Raw genomic sequence first — 18,749 nt, forward strand, 5'->3', positions numbered from 1 at the left:
AGTGGTTATGACTCTGCCTTCCAATGTAGCAGGTATGGGTTTGATCTCTGGTTGGGGAACTAAGATCCTACATGCCACACACTCAAAGGAAAGAAAAAAAAAAAAAGACAAAACATACAAAAAAAAAAAAAAGACAAAACATAAAAAAACAAAATACACACTGTAAAATTCACCACCTAAACCATTTTTTAAGTGCACAGTTCAGGGGCACTCAGCACATTTACATTCTTGTACAGCCATCGCCACCATCCATCTCCAGAGCTCTTTCCATCCTGCACGGCCAGAACTCTTCCCCTTAAACAGGAGCTCCCAGGACCCTCCTCCCCACCAGCCCCTGGCTCCCACCCTCCTTGGGGCTTAGCTCCAGGGGGAGCTATGCCTCTATGGATCTGACTCCCACAAGGGGTCTTGTGTAGATGGAATCCTATAGTATCAGTCTTTTGTAACTGGATTGTTTTACTTCCCTTAACGTCCTCAAGGTTCGTCCACGTAGTAGCATGTGTCAGAATTCCCTTTCTAAGACTGAGTAGTATTCTATTACATACATATAATAACCATATATATGTATATGGTTATTTCATTCATCCAACACTTGGGGGTGCTTCCGCATTTTGGTTATTATGGATGCCGCTGCTGTGGACACAGCGTTCAAATATCTCTTTGAGACCCTGCTTTCAAATCTTGAGGTTTCACGCTCAGAAGTGGAATTGCAATCACACAGTACCTTCTAACTTCTTGAGGGACCCCGTGCTCTTTTCCACAGTGGCTGCACCCTTTCACACTCCTGCCAGCAGTGTGGGAGGTTCCATTCTCTCCACAGCCTCACCCACACTTCCTTTCTGCTTCTTCAGAGCAGTCGGCCTAGGGGCTTGAGGGGGCCAGTCCCCCCATTTCTGGACCTGCTCCCAGCAGGGAGTTGTGGCTGTTAGTCCTGAGAGTCTGTCCTGAGCTTCCTCCCCTGGTCCTCTGGGTCCCTGGGAGGCAAACAGGTTTCTCTCTCCCTGGGGGACCACGGACTTTGCTCCTGGTTCCCCAGAGGGTCTTCTCGCTACCCCTGGAGCTAAGCCCTCACTGTCCCACCCAAAAGCAGTCTGAGTGGCAGCTGGCAGCCCCACCACAAGGACAGCATCTCCCCTGGTCCCCAGCACTCACACTCGATGCCTGGAAGCCACCCCCTCACTAAGCCAGCAGCACGCGGGGCAGAAGGCGCGACCATGGCTGGCATGTGGTCGAGGTAAACGCTGATGGAGGGAGGGCCTGGAATGATCCAGAACAAGACGGGGAAGCGGGCCTGCATGTATCCTGCTGTTCCTTACATTAAGGGCGATGCCTCAGCAGCACTTTGGAGCCATGGAGACCTGGGTTCAAATCCCAGCCCTACCAGTACCTGCTGTGTGATGCCACGCAAGCCCCTTCATCTCTCTGGGTGTCTCCCTGTGAGAAGGCCAACACCTAAACCCCAGGGGCAAGCCTGGCAACGCAGCACCCACCCGCCTGCCTCCGTTTCACACAGAAACTGCCCTCCGCCCGCTCTTACCCCCAGCTGCCGAGATCCCCCTCTGCGTTCAGAGCATCAGAAGGAAGAAAGCGCTCGATTACAAGATAACACCCTCCTTCTCTGACTCCGGCTGGCCGGCTCTGAAGGAAAAAACAAGCCCTCTGCAGCCCCACCTCCACTTCATCCTTTCTTTGTGTTCGGGCTTCTGAGGAAACAAAGGGTCCCCCGTGGCTTTCTTCCAGGGTCCCCCCTCCCTCCCAAAATTCCCCAAAGGCTGCCAAACTCAGTGAGAAGGGAAGTGAACCATTTCCTGGAGGAGGCCAGCACACTTCAGACGTGGATCAGTGACACGGCCGCTCCTGCGGTCACCCCCTCACCCCCTCCGCCTTCAGACACTCGTCACCTGGGCCACACACCCACTAGCACGCGGCCTCCGGGAATGTGCTCAGACGCCCAAAGATAACCTGATGGGGGTGGAGACAGTCACCTCCTCCAGGCTTGTCGGCCTGCCCCCACCAAATCCCGGACCCCAAACATGAGGGGCAGGGGTAGAGAGGCATGATCGGGCACTCACTGAACACCCAGAGACCCCAGCATCCAACAAGCAGTCGTTTCATGACGCTACGCCGAGCACATGCCAGCGGCTGGGCATCGTGCCGGGGATTCGGGCCCTGGGGCGGGGGGGCCCAGGGAGTGGGGCCCAGGGAAGGCGCCGCCTGCTTTGCCCCCTCCCCTTTCCCCACGTGGCTGGTGCTCAAAGCTCTGCCCACTGGAAGCTGAGAGCAGGGAAAGAGGAGGGAAAGCAGCCGGCAGCCAGCAGCCAGACAGACAGACGGGGGTTGGGGTGGGACTGGAGTTCAACCCAAGGAAGTGGGCGGGCACAGGGGAAGGGAAGCTGGGGTCCCGAGGAAAGACCTTCCATCTTCCTTCCCCAGTCCGAGTGCAAGACATCTCCGGAGAGGGCTCCAAATGCTCCCCTTTCACCCCAGGATGGTGACGGGGGCAGGGAGGCCTGGACCCGAGTCTCTCCCAAAGCCTCTGCCCCTTTCCCCTCCTGCCCCTCCACAATCAAGGCCTGGCCTTGCCCCCCCAACAGCCTCCATGACCTCGTCTCCCAGGAAAGTCACAGCTCCCGGCCTCCTCCCGGCTGCTCCCTGACAGCACCCAGCACCCCGAGGGGCGCCCTGTCATTCCCGCCCCTCCGCCTCCCCTCCCTCCCTGGAGCGCCCCACCGTCTGCTCCTCAGTGCCCGGAGAGGCCAGGTGTCCCCTCGTCCAGGGTTTTCCGCCGGAGCGGCCTCAGGCCTGGTGGAGAGCAGGGAAGACTGATGGCTTTATTTAGCACCTACTGTGTGCAGGCGCCTCCACGAAGGTCACGGCAAACCATCTTCATACTCCATCCCCGACATGGTACTGTCCCGGCTTACAGAGCAGGAAACCAAGGCCCTGAACGGGGAGAGGCTTTCAGAGGACTTCCAGGCAAAGTGGAAACGCAGCGGAATGAAGCAGGTGGCCAGGTGTGTCCCACGACAGGTGGAGCTTTGCAGAACCAGGCGAGAAAAAGCCAAGAGGATCCTGCCAAACACAAGGGTGAGAGAGGAGGAGGCCCCCGGCTGGTGCTGAGAGGAACAAGGGCTGGCGGCAGGGAGGCCCAGGAAGGGGCGGGCAGGGCGGCTTCGCCAGTCCAGCAGGGCAAGGATGGCGTGCTGTGGACCCGGGGCAATGTCGGAGCAGTGGGCGGTGGTTTCAGAGTTGAGGAGCCCTTGCTGACAACCCCACATGGAAAGCCCTGCCCAGGGGGCTGCGGGGCCAGCAAGAGAAACCCGAACATCCCAGCCTCCAGAGATGGCTCTGGAAGGCAGAGCCACTCTCACCAGCATTCCACAGCCCATCTCTGCCTCCCCCAGGAGTCCTCCCACGCTCGGTAGCCCCTGACTCAGCTTCCCTCATCGTCGACTCTGGTCTTCGTGACTGCGGTCAGGGCTCCTATGAGGGGTGTGTGGGGGGGTATACCCATCTGTACACAGGCATGAGCCAGGGTGGGCCCGGTGGACTTTCTCTGAGGCCCACCCACCATCTGTACCCAGTTCCAGATTCAACAAGCTCAGCCCCCTGACTGGCTGCAGAAGCCCCTGCACCCCCACCTGTCTGCCGGGGAGTACATGCCCCCACTGCACGTGGGAGTGGCCGTCAGCCCACTGACCAAGGAAGGACCCAAGGGAACAACCACAGACGGAGGAGGCCTGTTACAATGTGGGGGGCGTCCCAAGTCATGCTCCCTGCACGTGTCCCAGAGCCATCAGAGGGCAGCCCCAGACACGGGCTGCACGGAGGCCAGGCGGCCAGCACGCCACTGCCTCTGCCGCAAGGCTCCCCCGGGCAGCTGGCTCTAACCCTAGCTGGTACCTCAGCCCTCACCTTGACCACGCGATCCAGCAGCCCTGGAACTGCCTGGGCTGGCGCGCCTGTTGCTTGGGACACGAGAAACGTGGGTCTGGGGGAACGCACAGCCGAGGCCCAGCTGCCTGGAGAGCTCCTCACCCGGATTCAGCCCTGCTGCTCTGGGTGGGCAGAGGGCATGGCTGAGGGGGACAAGGCATCTCGGGGGTGGGGGGCCCAGGCCGCTTGGCAGCAGCCGATCCCAAGCAACAGCTGCAGCACACAGCCTGCACCTCCCATCTCACAAGAGTGCGAAGGTCTGGCCATGCCGCTGGAAGATGACTTCCCCTGGAGCCCCACATCAACTGGGCTTTGGATTCCACAACCCAACCACTGAGTCAGCACTCCTGGGTGTCCTATGAGGGCTTAGGTGGGGAGGCCGTGACCCCAAAGTTGAAACTGTCAGACACATGTGCGCACCTGTGCGATGTGCCTGGGCTGGCCCAGGCCCTGTAAGTGTCTGCTACGATTTATCTTAAGAGGAGTCCGGCTAAGTCCAAACGAGGGATTACTGCAAACTAAAAGCTTGAGACTCTCACTCAGCCATAGAAGAGGATAAAACTATGCCACCTGCAGCGGTATGGATGGACACAGAGATCGTCCCACCGAGTAAAGTAAGTCAGAGAAAGATATCACAACATCGCTCGTATGTGAAATGCAAAATATAACACAGATGAGCTCGTCTATAAGACACACACAGAATCACGGACATAGAGGACAGGCCTCTGGTTGCCCAGGGAGGGGGCCTGGGCTGGGACTTTCAGATGAGCAGGTGCAAACCGTCATACACAGAATGGACAGACAGCAAGGTCCTCCCGTGTAGTTGTGTACTGAATAGTTCCTACAGGGAACTATATTCAATGTCCTGTGATAAGCCATATGGAAAAGAATATGAAAAAGAAAGTATACACATGTACAACTGAGTAACTCTGCCGTACAGTAGAAATTAACATCACACTGTAAATCAACTATATGTCAATAAAATAAATTAAAAAAAAAAAGCTTGAATCCAGCCCAAGGCGTAGGGACACTGGTACCATGGGTCTCCACCATCTCCTTTGCCACCCAGAGACAGGCCCTGGCTCTGAGCAGCAGCAGACAATTTCTGTGTGAGCCCTGCCGCCTCCCTCATGGACCGACTGCTACAGCAAGTCCCACTGTCACACACGGGTCATCAGGTTCTTATCACAGACCCAAAAAATAAGATCCCCTGGAGGAGGAAATGGCAACCCACTCCAGTATTCCTGCCTGGAAAATTCCAGGGACAGAGGAGCCTGGCAGGCTATAGCCCTTGGGGCAGCAATGAGTTGAACAGAACTGAGTACACACACAAATAGTCACTGTCCCACCAGAGCGACAGTAAAATCCTACTCCCTTCTCCAAGGCTGCAGACGAGAGAGAAAAGGACCAGGGTGGTGAGGAAACACTGCAGCCGGCAGCCGGCCCGCCCAGGCTCTGTTGAAAGGACTCACTTCGTGAAGATAAAAGGAAGCGAGACTGCTTTCTACACAGGAGGGTGGCTAACAGCTCTGGACGGCTTCCCCACGCATCAGGACTGCTCCAGGGCTTCCCAAGCCTGCCTTCAGCCAGTCCCACGGCTGCCCTCCCGAGTCCCTGCATCGCCTCATCTTACAGTAAAGAGAACAGAGGTGCCATGACTGGGTGGTGTGCCCAGTAAGCAGCAAAGGTGGGATCTGGACCAGGGCTGCCCCAGGGACAGTTCAGCCCTGAGCTCACAGCGCTGCCACCAACCACACAGGGAAGCCGCCCAGGGGCACAAGGCCAGGAAGCAGCTTGCTCAGGAGACGGGGGTAGGATAAGTCGATGGGCCACAAGACAGTGGACCAAGGAGCTGGAGGAAGCAGGGCCCCAGGCCATGCCCCTCCCCGGCTCTGCTGAGGGAACAGCCTGACGTCAGGGCCTGCTGTGTGCTGAGAAGTCAAACCCAGCCTGGGTCTGCGCCCTGCTCCCCCCCCCCCCCCCACATCTCCCCTGGTCCTGGTGGAAATGCAGGAGTGATCCATGCAGACCTCTCCCCTGAAAGGTGAGGGCAACACCGAGGTCAGAGCCTTGCCCACGGGAAGCAGGCAGTCTGCTGGTTGGACCGGCGCTCCCTGGGATAGAAACAGGAATGTCAACTCACAAGAAAAGGAGAAAAACCAGCTCGTCAGGAGTGCCCCCCTCCCCCCCCCCCCGGCGGCTGAGACCCAGACGGGTGAGCAGGACTCCCAGCAACCCGGGCCTTGCGGGAAGGACAAAGACCCTTCTCAGCATCTGCTCAAAATCCCACCCAGAAGCACCACCTGTGTTATGATGTCAGAAAAGGGGTTCTTATCCACTCCTTTCTGTTCACCAGAGGTCAGTACACACTTTGTTTCCTTAATGGTGAGACATGGTCATTCAGGAAATGATTCCTGAAAAACAACTTCTCACCAGCTGTTTGTCAGCATCCCTCTGGGATTTTTCCTAGGAGTACATCTGACTTAGCGCAAGCCAGAATGATGTTCTGTCTCCTCCCTGCTCTCTGTGCAGATAAGGCAGCGCTGCACGGTGACCCCAGGGTGCACAAGTCGGCTGTGACCCTGGCCAGGCACTTGGTCTCTCTGAGCATCACTGTCCTCCCGGGAATGTGGGCGAACCTCCCCCTCCCCCACGTGAATAAAGCAAGTTCTTCCTACTGACATCACTGCCATGGCCACCGTCATTGTACGTGACAGTGAAAACTGCTTTCTGGCCTCTTGCTTCCAGAGACCCTCTCAGCCCCAAACGCCTGCTATTTACTTCTAAATGTGTATCTGTTTTTTCATTAAAAAAAAAAAAAATCCTAGGTCTTCTTCATACCTCTGCCCCCCACACACCCCAGCTCCCAACCGTGTACTTGACGGCATTCCCTTTTGCTGATACATCTGTTGTGATGGGCCTGATAGCCAGTAAAACCATTTCACTGAGTTTTAAAAATCACCCACTTAGAAACTGTAAAGTAAAACCTCTTTTCTCCAACCTCTGCTCTGTAAAAGCACTTGGGGTTCAAGAAATTATCTGTCTTCATGGGGGAAATCTGCCAGTGCTGATCTGCAATAGGAATTCATCATGTGAGCAGAAACTCATTGCCCTGACGGCTCCCCAGATAACACCAGAAAGTTTATAGCTGTTTCCGGCAATTCAGAAAGAACCTCAACGATGGTAAATAATTTTTATGTTCTTACAAGACAAAAAGCCAGGCCAACAGGAACCCTGCAGAATTTCATCTTCTTTGCTATAAAAGGAGGGATTGCTTGGTCTTGGCTTTTGTCCTGTAATTCAGGGATCCCCAACCCCAGAACCAGTCCATGGCCTGTTAGGACCTGAGTCTCACAGCAGGTGAATGGTGGGCGAGCGCGCCAAGCTTCATCTGTATTTACAGCCGCTCCCCACGGCTGTGCGAGGATTACCCTGTAACCATCTCCCCCTACCCCCTAGCCATCCATGGAAAAATTATCTTCAGCGAAACCAGTTCCTTGCGCCAAAAAGTTTGGGGGACTGCTACTGTGATGTATCTCCAGCCTCAAAAACACATTTTCCATTTACAGTCAGCTGATCCACGGTGAGAAAGCAGCCCAGGTCTGAAGCTTGCTGTTTTCCTCTCATCAAAGACGACCGCCACGGCAGGGCCCTGGGCGGCGGCTAGAGACTCAGTTCCAGACTTAGTGATCCCCCCGCCTTGCTGTTTCATCACCTGAGTCAGACCGGGGGACCCATCTCTGATGGGTGAGTTCTGGGCCCCATCTCTGATGACAGGGGTGAGTTCTGGGCCAGGCGCTCCCATGGCGGCACAGGGCATTTGATGGGGACAGAAACACAGGCTCTAAGGAGCAACCCCTGGTGGGTAAAGAAGCCGCCTGCACTGCAGGAGGCCCAGGTTCAACCCCTGGGAGGGGAAGATCCCCTGGAGAAGGGAATGGCAACCCACTCCAGTATTCTTGCCTGGAGGATCCCATGGGCAGAGGAGCCCGGTGGGCTACAGTCCACAGGGTCGTGAAGAGTCGGACACGACTTAGCAACTAAACCTACCAACAAAGACTAAGATAACCTGTCAGGGGTCAGCTGGCTGGGGGTTCTGAAAGCTTGCAGCACGCTGGAATCATCCAGGGAGCTTTAAAAAAACTCTGGATTCCGAACCCAAGCTGCGAGGACTCGGATTCGGGCGCTGGGGCTGAGTTGAGGGATCTGCTTGTGTAGCCAGCAGCGCTGCACTGGGAGAGCCCAGTCCTGTCCGCTCCCTCTCACTGATAAAGCAGACCTGGGTCCAGGCGGAGACGTGACTGAGCGGCAGTCACCGGGGTTGAGTTACGCCACCGAGCCGAAGTTCCCCTCTGGTTGTTACCTGTGACCCCCTCCCCTTCACTTCCTGCGAAGACGCCCTTCTCTGAGCCTCAGCTCAGGTGAGAGGGCCAGCGGCGGGTACACACACAGCGTGGTCGTCGCCCAAATGTGACAGCCCTGCATCTCTCAGCCTGCCTTTATCCTATGAGGGGCAAAGTCATCATCCCCATTTCACAGACGCTGGGTCGTCTGGTCAAGGACACACATCTGCATAAATGACAGAGCTGAGCCTTGCATCCAGGTGGTCCCTTCTGTGGTTCATGCTTAAATCCACCAGGGGCCTCCTGCATCCGTCTAGTTCAGGGTTCTGTTCCAGCATCCTTCTTCCCCATCACCCAGCCGGCCTGGTCTTCACCCGATAGCTTATTTCCAACGCTTCTCTTTCTCTCATTTTCAGCTGACGTTTAATTAGCTTCAGCCCAGGGACCTCTGGTCCACTCTCTGGCTCCCCAAGGGTTGCCCCGTGTGTCATGTCTGAGCCGTGTGACTGTGTGGCTGAGTAAGCAGTCCTTGGGGTCAAGGCCACAGGGCCCGGCACGCAAGCGTCCTGGGAGGTGCCCACGGCAGAGTGACTGTGGATGGCCTGAGCCCGAGCGCAGAGCAGCCCCCGAAAGGGTGTGCACAGACATGCAAACCCAGGATGCCCCTGAGGCCAGAGAGATGGGAGGAGGGAGGCTGGTAAACCAGGCCCCAAAGGGCACGGGAAGGCGCTGGGCTTCGGTCCTGAGAAATGAGCAGCTGCCAAAGCTTTGTGGCAGGGAGACTCCACCCTGTGACCCAGTCTCCGTGTACCGGGCAGGCCAGACTCATGGCCCCCTGAAGGCAAGAACCTCATCCAGTTCCTGGGGTCCCTGGGTGACAGGCAGAGGCATTTCTTGTACTTGGTGGTTTACTATCATTTGCTACTTTGCACCAGTTAGTGGAAGAACGAGAGGGACTCCAGAGTGAAATCATGATTTAAAGCTGACAAATGTCTTGCTTCTGCCCCAGTAAACACATCATCCACGCACGACACATGCTCCCACACTTTATGGCAAAGCCAGGTGAGAAGAGGAGTGAGGATTAACCCTATGCCATAGAAGACTTTTGGGGCAGTAAATTAACAGTGTACACGAGACTGGGAGAAGCAGACTTAGATTTCACATGCGAACTGCTGAAAATATTCTGGGAGTGCCGATTTAAGTACAAACAGTGGATTTTGAGTGGCCTACCATTTTTTGAACAATATCCCATCGTTCAGGAAGCTTCTTGACCACAACTACAAAAAAAACATGTGAATTAATGAAGTTTAAATATATTTGGATGCCTCAGAATAAAGTGGAATTTGGAAAAGACCCTGATGCTGGAACGATTTGGGGCAGGAGGAGAAGGCAGTGACAGAGGAGGAGATGACTGGATGGCATCACCAGCTCAATGGACAAGAGTTTGAGGAAACTCTGGGAGATGGTGAAAGACAGGGAAGCCTGGCGTGCTGCAGTCCCTGGGGTCACAAAGAGTCAGACACGAGTCAGCAACTAAACAATAACAACAACAAATTAAATAATCCCAGGGCTCGGTTTATGGGTTCCTAATATTTGGCGATTACTGTGATTGACCCCAAATAAGCCACTGACCCCATACACACACATGTCAAAACCAGTCCTGGTTTTTAGTTGACTTTCAGTCTTATGCAGCCCGATACCTGAGTCTCCATGTGACTGGGGCCTTTTTACCTTGTTAGCGTTGTCCTTCACCTTTGTGGAGTTTTACAGACTTGACCAGCTGCTCTCCGTAGTGGCAGATTCGTACTAAGTCTGTTTCTGCAAAGACAACCAGAAGAAAGAAAAACACTCAATCTTTAAAAACACTAGACTTTATATGTCAAGAGCCTTAGGAATACTCATTCCTTCAATCCAGCAATTCGATTTTTGGGAATTACCCATAAGAAACTGAGTGCAGAAGAAGCTGCGTGGAGTGAGAGAGACAAGAGCCCCTCTTCTCTTAGAAAAGAACAGGAAGGACCCCAAGATGCAGTAAGGGAACAGGTGAGGAAAGCGAGGGGCAACCCTGCGGGGCCACGAGAAAGGCGCTCATGACGAAGCTATGGGGACCTGAGATGGTTCTCTTTATGTTACTTCATCACCTTGGAGACATCACTGACTGTAAGACAAACCACTGTTTCATGTATCACCAAGACAAAATCTCAGGCTGGGGCAGCTAGTAAGAGGCATCTAAGTAAAACTGGGACCACCCCCCCGCGCCCCGCCACCAAGGGCTATTCCCTGCATGGAAGGGGAATGATAAACAGCCCTGTCAGAGAGAAACGGCATTCGACTTTGACCCGAGATGTAGGGAGGCAACAAAAGTAGCCTTGAGAACCTGAACAAGCCAGGACTCAGGCAGGCTGGAGTCTGAGTTTGCACTAACGCCACGGCCTAAAAAACACCACGAGTTGCAACTGAATGTATGTGAAATTTAATGCCAAGCGCTCTCAAGTTGACAGCGCCCCCCCAGGCGACCATCAGAAGTCAACAGAACCCCCTTCGGAAGAGCTGGATTTCAAAACGGGCTGACAGTGCCTGTAAGACACCGTCAGTTGAGCCGTCAATGCATGACTCAGAGATGTGAAAATAAGTGAGTTGCAGGATTAATGTAAGCAAAAAAGAAGACTAAAATGGTACGTAGATAATGACATGTCTTTTGCAGAGGCGACCATGTGGAACGAACTACACTAAAATGTTAATAGTGATTTTGTGTAGGTAGTAAGATGAGAGCTTTCTCCCCCTCTCTCTAAACAACTCATTTTCCAGATTTTCCTAAAGCAAGCATGTATTCAGTGGTCACAGAGGAAACAGGAGAGGCAGAACAGGGTGATGCACATAGGGAGGGAGGGTCAGGGAGGGCTTCTCGGAGGGGCCTCCTGAACTGGGAAGGGGGCAGCAAGGGAGTAGTCAGCGCTGTGCACAGTTGCATCCCACGTCAGGATGGGGCCCAGGTGATGGGGCAGATGCTGGATACGTATTTGTTAAATACACAAGTTGAGGAAAATCTGCTAAAACGTGAGCCTAAGCCTCCAGGGGCCTCAATCAGAGAGTCTGGCTCTTCAGTGGGCCCATTCTCACTGGACTGAGCCGCTGCACAGGGCCAGGCTACCAGCTGGGCCAACAGCAGGACTCAGGAAAAAGTCTGCAGCTGAAAATTCGGCAGAAAACTATGGTTGCGTCTAGTTTCCCCATCTGTGAAATGAAGGTCATGCCTCTGCCACCACGTGAACTTCAGATAATACGGAGCTCTGAAATACTGAGCCCAGCGCAGCTGCAGGGCTGGGGTTCTCCGGGGCGCACTCCTGGGGGCCCAGACGCCTCCCTGTAAATGCAGCATCTCTGAGCCTTAGACAAGCTGCTCTGCTCCATCGCTCAGCACACAGGAAAGCTGCCACATCAGCTGCATCCTTCTTGCCTGCCTGTGCCTTCCTGGACACATCTGCTGCATACAGTCCTGAGCGCAAGAGGGCCCTGCCCTCGGGGCGCCAGGAACAGCCAGGCAAGCAAAGATAGGGCCCCAATGCCTGGGGGTGTGAGCCCCAGGACTGACCGCATGGCAGGGAAGACAGGCTTCTTGAAGGAGGGACGCCTCCTCTAAAGCCAAAACAGAGACCAAGGCCAGCAGCAGGATGGGGTAAGTGAGTTCGTTCTGAGTTCTTCTACATTGTTTACACTTACAATTCTATGAGTTCATCTCCATCTCACTGACGGACCGGAGGTGGGAATACCTGCCAAGGTCACGGAGCTTGGGGACCACAGTGCCAGGGTTCACAAGCTGGCCTGGGAGATGGAGGGGACCACAGAGCGCCGGGGCGCCAAGAGGGGCACAAAGGGCCGTGGGGGCTGTGGCCTCGAGAAGAAGCTGAGCTGCGCAAACCCAAATGGGTCTGAAAGGGGAAATGTCCCTGGGCCTTCTGTACAGATCATTCTCTGGCCCAAGTCACTACTAGGAGGACAGTCAGAGGGGGACCCTGTCTCCTGGGGCCAGACTCCTGCCCTGGTCCCAGCTGCTCAGGAGAACTGACCATCCAGCAGGGCCCAATGCGATCATGAGTCCTTGAAAACAGAAAAGGCAGCAGAGATGCAGCAGGAGGATGAGCCACAGTGATTCAAAGTGGAAGAATGACTCAACCCAATGCTGGTGGCCGTGAAGGGGGCCACTGCCCAGGAATCGGTGACCCAGAGCCACCCCTGGCTGACAGCTGGCACAGCTCCAGGGAACGGAATGCAGAGAAGCTAAATGAACCCAGAAGCTGATTCTCATCAGGGCCTTTCAGATGGGAACGAGGCCCTCGATTCTGGCCTGTGAGACTTGAACAGAGAACCCGCTGCGCACCCTGTGCCCAGGCTCCTGAGCCCTGTTGTGAGCGGCTGCGGTTATGCCGAGTTGGAAAGAAGGGTCGGGGGAGGAGGAAGGGAGAGCACAGGGCCCATGATGCTGTCCTGGGGCCTGGGCCTGGCTGCTGACCCCACATGCTCAGAGCCAGGGGGCAGGGAAGCACCGTCCTGAGCAGGTGCAAATGGACTCATTCACTCAACCGACTTCCCTCAAGCACCAGCTGCAACAGAAGTGCTCTCCAGGGGTCCAAGCTCCAATCTCATGGAGAAAAAGATGGCCAAACAGTCTTTTCAAACCAGTGAAAGACGCCCCCCAGGAACTAAGCCCCTGAAGTGAAGGGAGGTCAGAGAAGGGTCATCAACCCACCAGAAGTCGAGAATGTTTTCCCGGGACGGAAGCCGTGCCTTGGGTCTTGGTAGCTCCGCAGGGAGGGAGGCTGGGGTAGTGGGCTGGCCCTGAACAGAAAACGCAGAGATCAGCACGGCAAGCTCTGAGGGAGGGCAGCAGCCTGGCAGGGGACCACAGGTGGGCCAGGGCAAGCTCGGGGGCCTCCCAGGCCAGCCGAGGATGCTGAGCAGCGCTGAGATCATGCGACAGAGACACACTGTAGGCCGCCGCCCAGAATCAGCATGACAGGCCTGCACTGGGGGACCAGGGCATTTACACCCTGGGGTGTCTGCCAGCCTCGAGATGGCTGGGTGGTCAGCACCTGGCACAGAACAAACAGCCTCTGTTAGCTTGAAGGGTCAACGTAAAGTCAGGGGGAGGTCCTTGAGACCCTAACCACATCAGGGAAAACAGCAAAGGAGAGGAGTCTTGTTCAGAACTGAGGGTCCAGGCCTGGGGGCCCAGGAAAGCTGGCTGCCGGGGCAGCAGACAGTAGCCTCTCTGTGGCTCCACCTCAAACCCATAAGCAGGCTCTGACCCCCTCAGGAGGGGGCAACAAGGACTCATTGGACCGTGAGGGGCCATCGTATGATCCCCCCTTCCTGGAGGGAGAGAACCAGGTGCCTGTCCTGAGGAGCTGCAGAGATGGGACAACATACTCCAAACTCCAACCTCTGCCACAAAGACAGTAAAGTATGGGACAATATACTCCGAACTCCAACCTCTGCCACAAAGACAGTAAAGTATGGGACAATATACTCCGAACTCCAACCTCTGCCACAAAGATGGTAAAGACAGATGACCCTGAGGTCACCTGGCTACAGGATTTCTGCCCATTCTAACAGGGTCCAGAAGACTTGGCCCGGCCACCGCCTCCCTGGGGGGCTGCCAGTCAGCCCCACCCGTAAAGGATTTACTTGCCCCAGTGTGGTAAATATTAGTGGCTTGCATTTCTCTAAATGCAAAGTGTTTTCCATGTATGGATTCATCTCAACCTCAAAATGGTCTTAAGTGCTATTATCAGCCCATTTTGTAGTCGGACTGGCAGAGGGGTTTTGAATTTTAAATTTTGTTTTAGCTGACAAATCCCTCCTTGAAAGGAAACAGTAAAAGAAAAACCAGGATGCAAAACAGATGGACTGGAGCCTGGGAGGAAGGGGTGAAGGGTGAACCTGGTGTCCACATAGTCAACAGTCTTCCCACAGTGACTCCCAAGGGGTCCTAACAAACAAGGGGCCCTGAGGACTGGAGTCTGAGATCAAGGCCCACTCAGCTGGAGTCCCTTGCCTGAGGACCACCCAACTGGCCTGGCTGAGGGGAGGGTGGTGAAGCTGTGGGAGAGCTTTGAGAGATGGGACTGTCCACCCCTCACCAGGCTTCACCAACTTGGAAGCGGACTGGGGAAGGCTGGCTCCTGAATCTGGACCATGGCCCCCTCTTTTCTCTCCGGAACCCCTTCCTTGGGAGACCCCACATCAGCCAAGTCCCATTGACTGGCTCAGAGCCCAGCACTTGAATGTGGCAGATTCTACGGGAGCTGGAGGGCAGGAAGGGCGAGCAGCCAGGGCTCTGGAGAGGGAGCATGAGGAAGGCAGGGAGGGGCCTCCAGCGTCGGCGCAGCTGGCAAGAGGGGGTCCTGGACACCACCACGGCCGGCCCCCAACTTACAGCCCAGGACCCCTGAGGACAAGACAGCACAAGTCCTGCCCAGGTTTCTCAGCGGCTGGGTGGCAGGACCAGAACTGGAAGCCAGATTTCTTGACCTCTGGCTCCAGCCCCTGGCCCCAGCAGTATCTGCGAGAATCAGACTAAGGCAGGACCAGACAAGTCAAACGAGGATGAGGGACTCAATCGGAGTCTCCATTCTGCTCTAAGCTGCCGGATGACCAGCGGCAGGAAGCACCTGCTTGTCGCAACTTTGCCAACGGACCCTGAAGGGTCTAGTGCCCTTCCAGCGCCCACCCTCCACCTCCGGGTTGAGCCACCCCGGCACCCTGCCTCGGCCACCTAATAGACGGCCGGAGAACGGCCGGCCGCCCGCCCGGTGCGGTCCAGCCCCGGAAGCCGCCCGTTCCAGGCACAACCCGGGCGCTGATCGCACACACGAGCGTCTCTCCGCGCAGGCACAAGCCCACCGCCTCCCGCGCGCGCACACACCCGCCCTGTGCATTCAGCCAGCGGCGCCCACGCCCGCGCCCACAAACTCCCACACTCCCCGGCCCCCGCCCAGCTCGCTCCCACGCCGTCCGCCATCAGCGCAGCGGGCGCCCAAGCCTCCCCGCCGGCGCCTGAGCCCCCGGGTGGGCTGCGGGCAGAGGTGGGGCACCCGCGGCAGGCCGCGCCTGCCACCCTCCGGTCCCGCCCCCTGGGCTGAGCCCCGCCCCCGGGCTGAGCCCCGCCCCCGGGCTGAGCCCCGCCCCCGGGCTGAGCCCCGCCCCCCGGACTGAGCCCCGCCCCTGGGCTGAGCCCTGCCCCCGGGCTGAGCCCCGCCCCCTACCGCCCCTCGGCCCCGCCCCCGGCTCGGCCGGAGGATGTGAGCTCACTCCCGCCTCCCTCCTCCCGACGCCGCCAGGAAGCGGCCGCCCGAGGTCGCCGCCCGCTCGCTAGCAACGGACCGGCCAGGGAGTCACCAGCGCGCCAGGAACCCGGCCAGAACCCTCTGCCCGTACCCTTCCCGCGCCAAACGCAGTAGCTGCTTTCCAAATGGGTACAGCGTGAAGGCGGGCGGCGGGGCTGCCGCTAGCCCCGCTCACGGACGCCCCGCGCCGCCCGGCCTCTCGGGTCGCGGGGAGAGCGCCGGCGCGGGCGCCCCGCCCACCGCGCTTCCGGCCAGGCCACGTGACCGCGCGCGCACGTGTTTCGGCCTCTAGGTGCCGCCGGCCGGAAGCCGGTCCCGGCCGGCGCCCGGCCGCTGTCCACCCAGAGCGGGCCGGGGCTAGCCGGCAAGGCGGCGGGTCCGGGACCGGCGCAGAGGCGGCGCCCGCCCGAAGGCAGGCAGCGGCCTGGCCATGAACCCCAGGGGCCTGTTCCAGGACTTCAACCCGAGTAAGTTCCTCATCTACGCTTGCCTGCTGCTCTTCTCCGTGCTGCTGCCCCTGCGACTGGACGGCGTCATCCAGTGGAGCTGCTGGGCCGTGTTCGCCCCCATCTGGTTGTGGAAGCTTCTGGTCCTCGCGGGCGCCTCTGTCGGCGCGGGCGTTTGGGCGCGAAACCCGCGCTACCGCACGGAGGGGGAGGCCTGTGTGGAGTTCAAGGCCATGCTGATCGCCGTGGGCATCCACCTGCTGCTGCTCATGTTCGAGCTCCTGGTCTGCGACCGGGTGGAGCGGGGGACCCACTTCTGGCTGCTGGTCTTCATGCCGCTCTTCTTTGTGTCCCCCGTGTCCGTGGCCGCCTGCGTTTGGGGCTTCCGACACGACCGGTCCCTGGAGCTGGAGATCCTGTGCTCCGTCAACATCCTGCAGTTCATCTTCATCGCCCTGAGGCTGGACCGGATCATCCACTGGCCGTGGCTGGTGGTGTTCGTGCCGCTGTGGATCCTCATGTCGTTCCTTTGCCTGGTGGTCCTCTATTACATCGTCTGGTCCCTCCTGTTCCTGCGCTCCCTGGATGTGGTTGCTGAGCAGCGAAGAACCCACGTGACCATGGCCATCTGCTGGGTAACGATCGTGGTGCCCCTGCTCATTTTCGAGGTTCTGCTGGTGCACAGGCTGGATGGACACAACATGTTCTCCTACATCTCCATATTCGTCCCCCTTTGGCTCTCATTAATCACACTTATGGCCACAACGTTTAGGCGAAAAGGGGGCAACCATTGGTGGTTTGGTATTCGCAGAGATTTCTGTCAGTTTCTGCTTGAAATTTTCCCATTTTTAAGAGAATATGGGAACATTTCCTATGATCTACATCATGAAGACAGTGAAGATGCTGAAGAAACGTCGGCTTCAGAAGCTCCTAAAATGCCTCCAATGTTTGGAAAGAAGGCCAGGGTGGTGGTAACACAGAGCCCTGGGAAATATGTCCCCCCACCCCCCAAGTTAAATATTGACATGCCTGATTAAACCTCTTCTGGGGAGTGCCCACCAGTGGAAGAGAAGTCATATACACACAAAATCCACCTTCCTTTGGCCTCTTGGCCCATCCATGCCAAATCTGGAACTGAAAACAGGCTTCAAAACATCATTTCATGCTTTGAAATTGCTGCCTATCAGTGACTCATCAGTATTCACCAGAGATGCAGGAGGTTCTTTTACTGTGTAGGTGTGTGTGCGCACGCGTGCTGTGTGCCCCCATGTGTGAGGAACTTGTTTTCTAGGCTCATGCTTGCAGAGCTAGCTGAGAGCAGTAAATTGAGTTGTTCCGGTAGGTCCCCAAATGGAATAACTACCTGTGGTTTTTTAAAGTGGTACTATACCTATCGAAAGTATTTAGAAAAGTATTTTTATACATTGCTAACGTAAAATTGTATTTCAGATTGTGCCTGCTGTGACATAATAGCAAATGTAAAGAATTCTCTTTCCTATCACTTGCATATAAACCTCATAGTTGTTATTGTCAGTGTTTCCGCTGTTAAAATAGTTTTTCTTTGGGCTTTACTGATACTGGTCTTTAATAGCCTAATAGGTGAATTTTTCTAATGTAGTGAGCCCACCCATATTTATATGACTATTTTAGCAATGTAATATATATTATGTTGAATTCTAGTTTTGTGCAGTGTATTATGTTAAAGTATTTTTTTTTTAAGTTTGTGAAGATATATATGTCTACTGCAGATGTTAAAAATTGCTTAAAACATGAATATGTACCTGGTGTGGGGTCTTATCAGTTCTAGGCATGAATACAGGGATTGAAGATCCCGAGGATCTTACTAGTCAGGTGTTAGAGGATTCTAACAGTTGGGAGGTCTCTCTTGGAAGAAACCACTGACCTTTGGGAATAGGTGACATGCCTCAGTGTGGTATCAGACCCTAAAGTGACACCGTTATTTAGCACCTTGAATTCTTCCACACAGGCAAGAACATCTCTTCAGGAATAGTCAAAAGAAGCAGATGGTTTGTCCATTTCTAAGAATCTTAGAATCTTAGTTGGCTGTGATACAGTGATGATTGTACTTGTCATTGGAAAGCCAGAGAAGTTGACCTTAACCTGAAATGGCCAACAGATTCAAGTATTATTTTAAGGCCCAACTTTCTTGATCGGGCAGTGACAGGGAAATAATAGCTCAGTTTATTTTTTAAATAAGTAGTTTTTCTAGGTACTGGTGGTACCAGGGAATTAGAAGGGTGAAAAGCATGTCCTAGGAGAGTAACGTTCTTCTGACTAAGAACAAATAAATACCTTCAAAAAGGAGGTTATCCTTTAAAAAAAAAAAAAAAAAAGGTTAAAAGTAAAAGGAGTGTTGATATTATTACTGGGCTCCATATGAACTTAAGTAGACAGTCTGCCTGGTGAGAGGACAAGCTGGCAGCAAAAGCCAGCCCTTTGGAACCCGGGTCCCTGGAAGCCTAAGGGCGCCGTAGCTCAGTTTAGTACCTAGAGCTGAACTGAGGTCAGAGCCACACATAGTTGGTTCCTGCCAGCTATCAGGATGTGGGAGGTGACCTGAGCAGCCGTGGGTGTAATGTTTCCTAAGCGAGGATTCATTCATTTGCTTTCTCAACAAATATGTATTGAGGACCTACTCTGAGCCAGACATGTATGTG

General features: G+C 55.5%; 2 protein-coding genes across 5 annotated transcripts in view; one reads left to right on the forward strand and one right to left on the reverse strand.

Moving 5' to 3' along the window:
• RALB (RAS like proto-oncogene B) overlaps positions 1–15,852 on the reverse strand; it is a 68,933-nt gene extending 53,081 nt beyond the window's left edge. The window contains exons 1-3 of one of the 4 annotated variants that reach the window (XM_065931375.1): positions 15,717–15,846; positions 13,027–13,115; positions 10,011–10,097 (exon numbers count right to left, since the gene is read on the reverse strand). The gene's annotated coding sequence lies outside the window, so the exon portion shown is untranslated. The other 3 variants (XM_065931377.1, XM_065931376.1, XM_065931379.1) reach the window with 3 other exon arrangements.
• Positions 15,853–16,054: 202 nt separating this feature from the next.
• Positions 16,055–17,750, forward strand: TMEM185B (transmembrane protein 185B). The gene has a single exon (XM_065931372.1). It carries the CDS (start codon positions 16,056–16,058, stop codon positions 17,106–17,108), a length of 1,053 nt encoding a protein of 350 aa, XP_065787444.1. The 5' UTR covers position 16,055; the 3' UTR covers positions 17,109–17,750.
• Positions 17,751–18,749: the final 999 nt, after the last annotated feature.

Source organism: Muntiacus reevesi, chromosome 3 (genome assembly GCF_963930625.1).
Source record: "Muntiacus reevesi chromosome 3, mMunRee1.1, whole genome shotgun sequence".
NCBI lineage: Eukaryota > Metazoa > Chordata > Mammalia > Artiodactyla > Cervidae > Muntiacus > Muntiacus reevesi.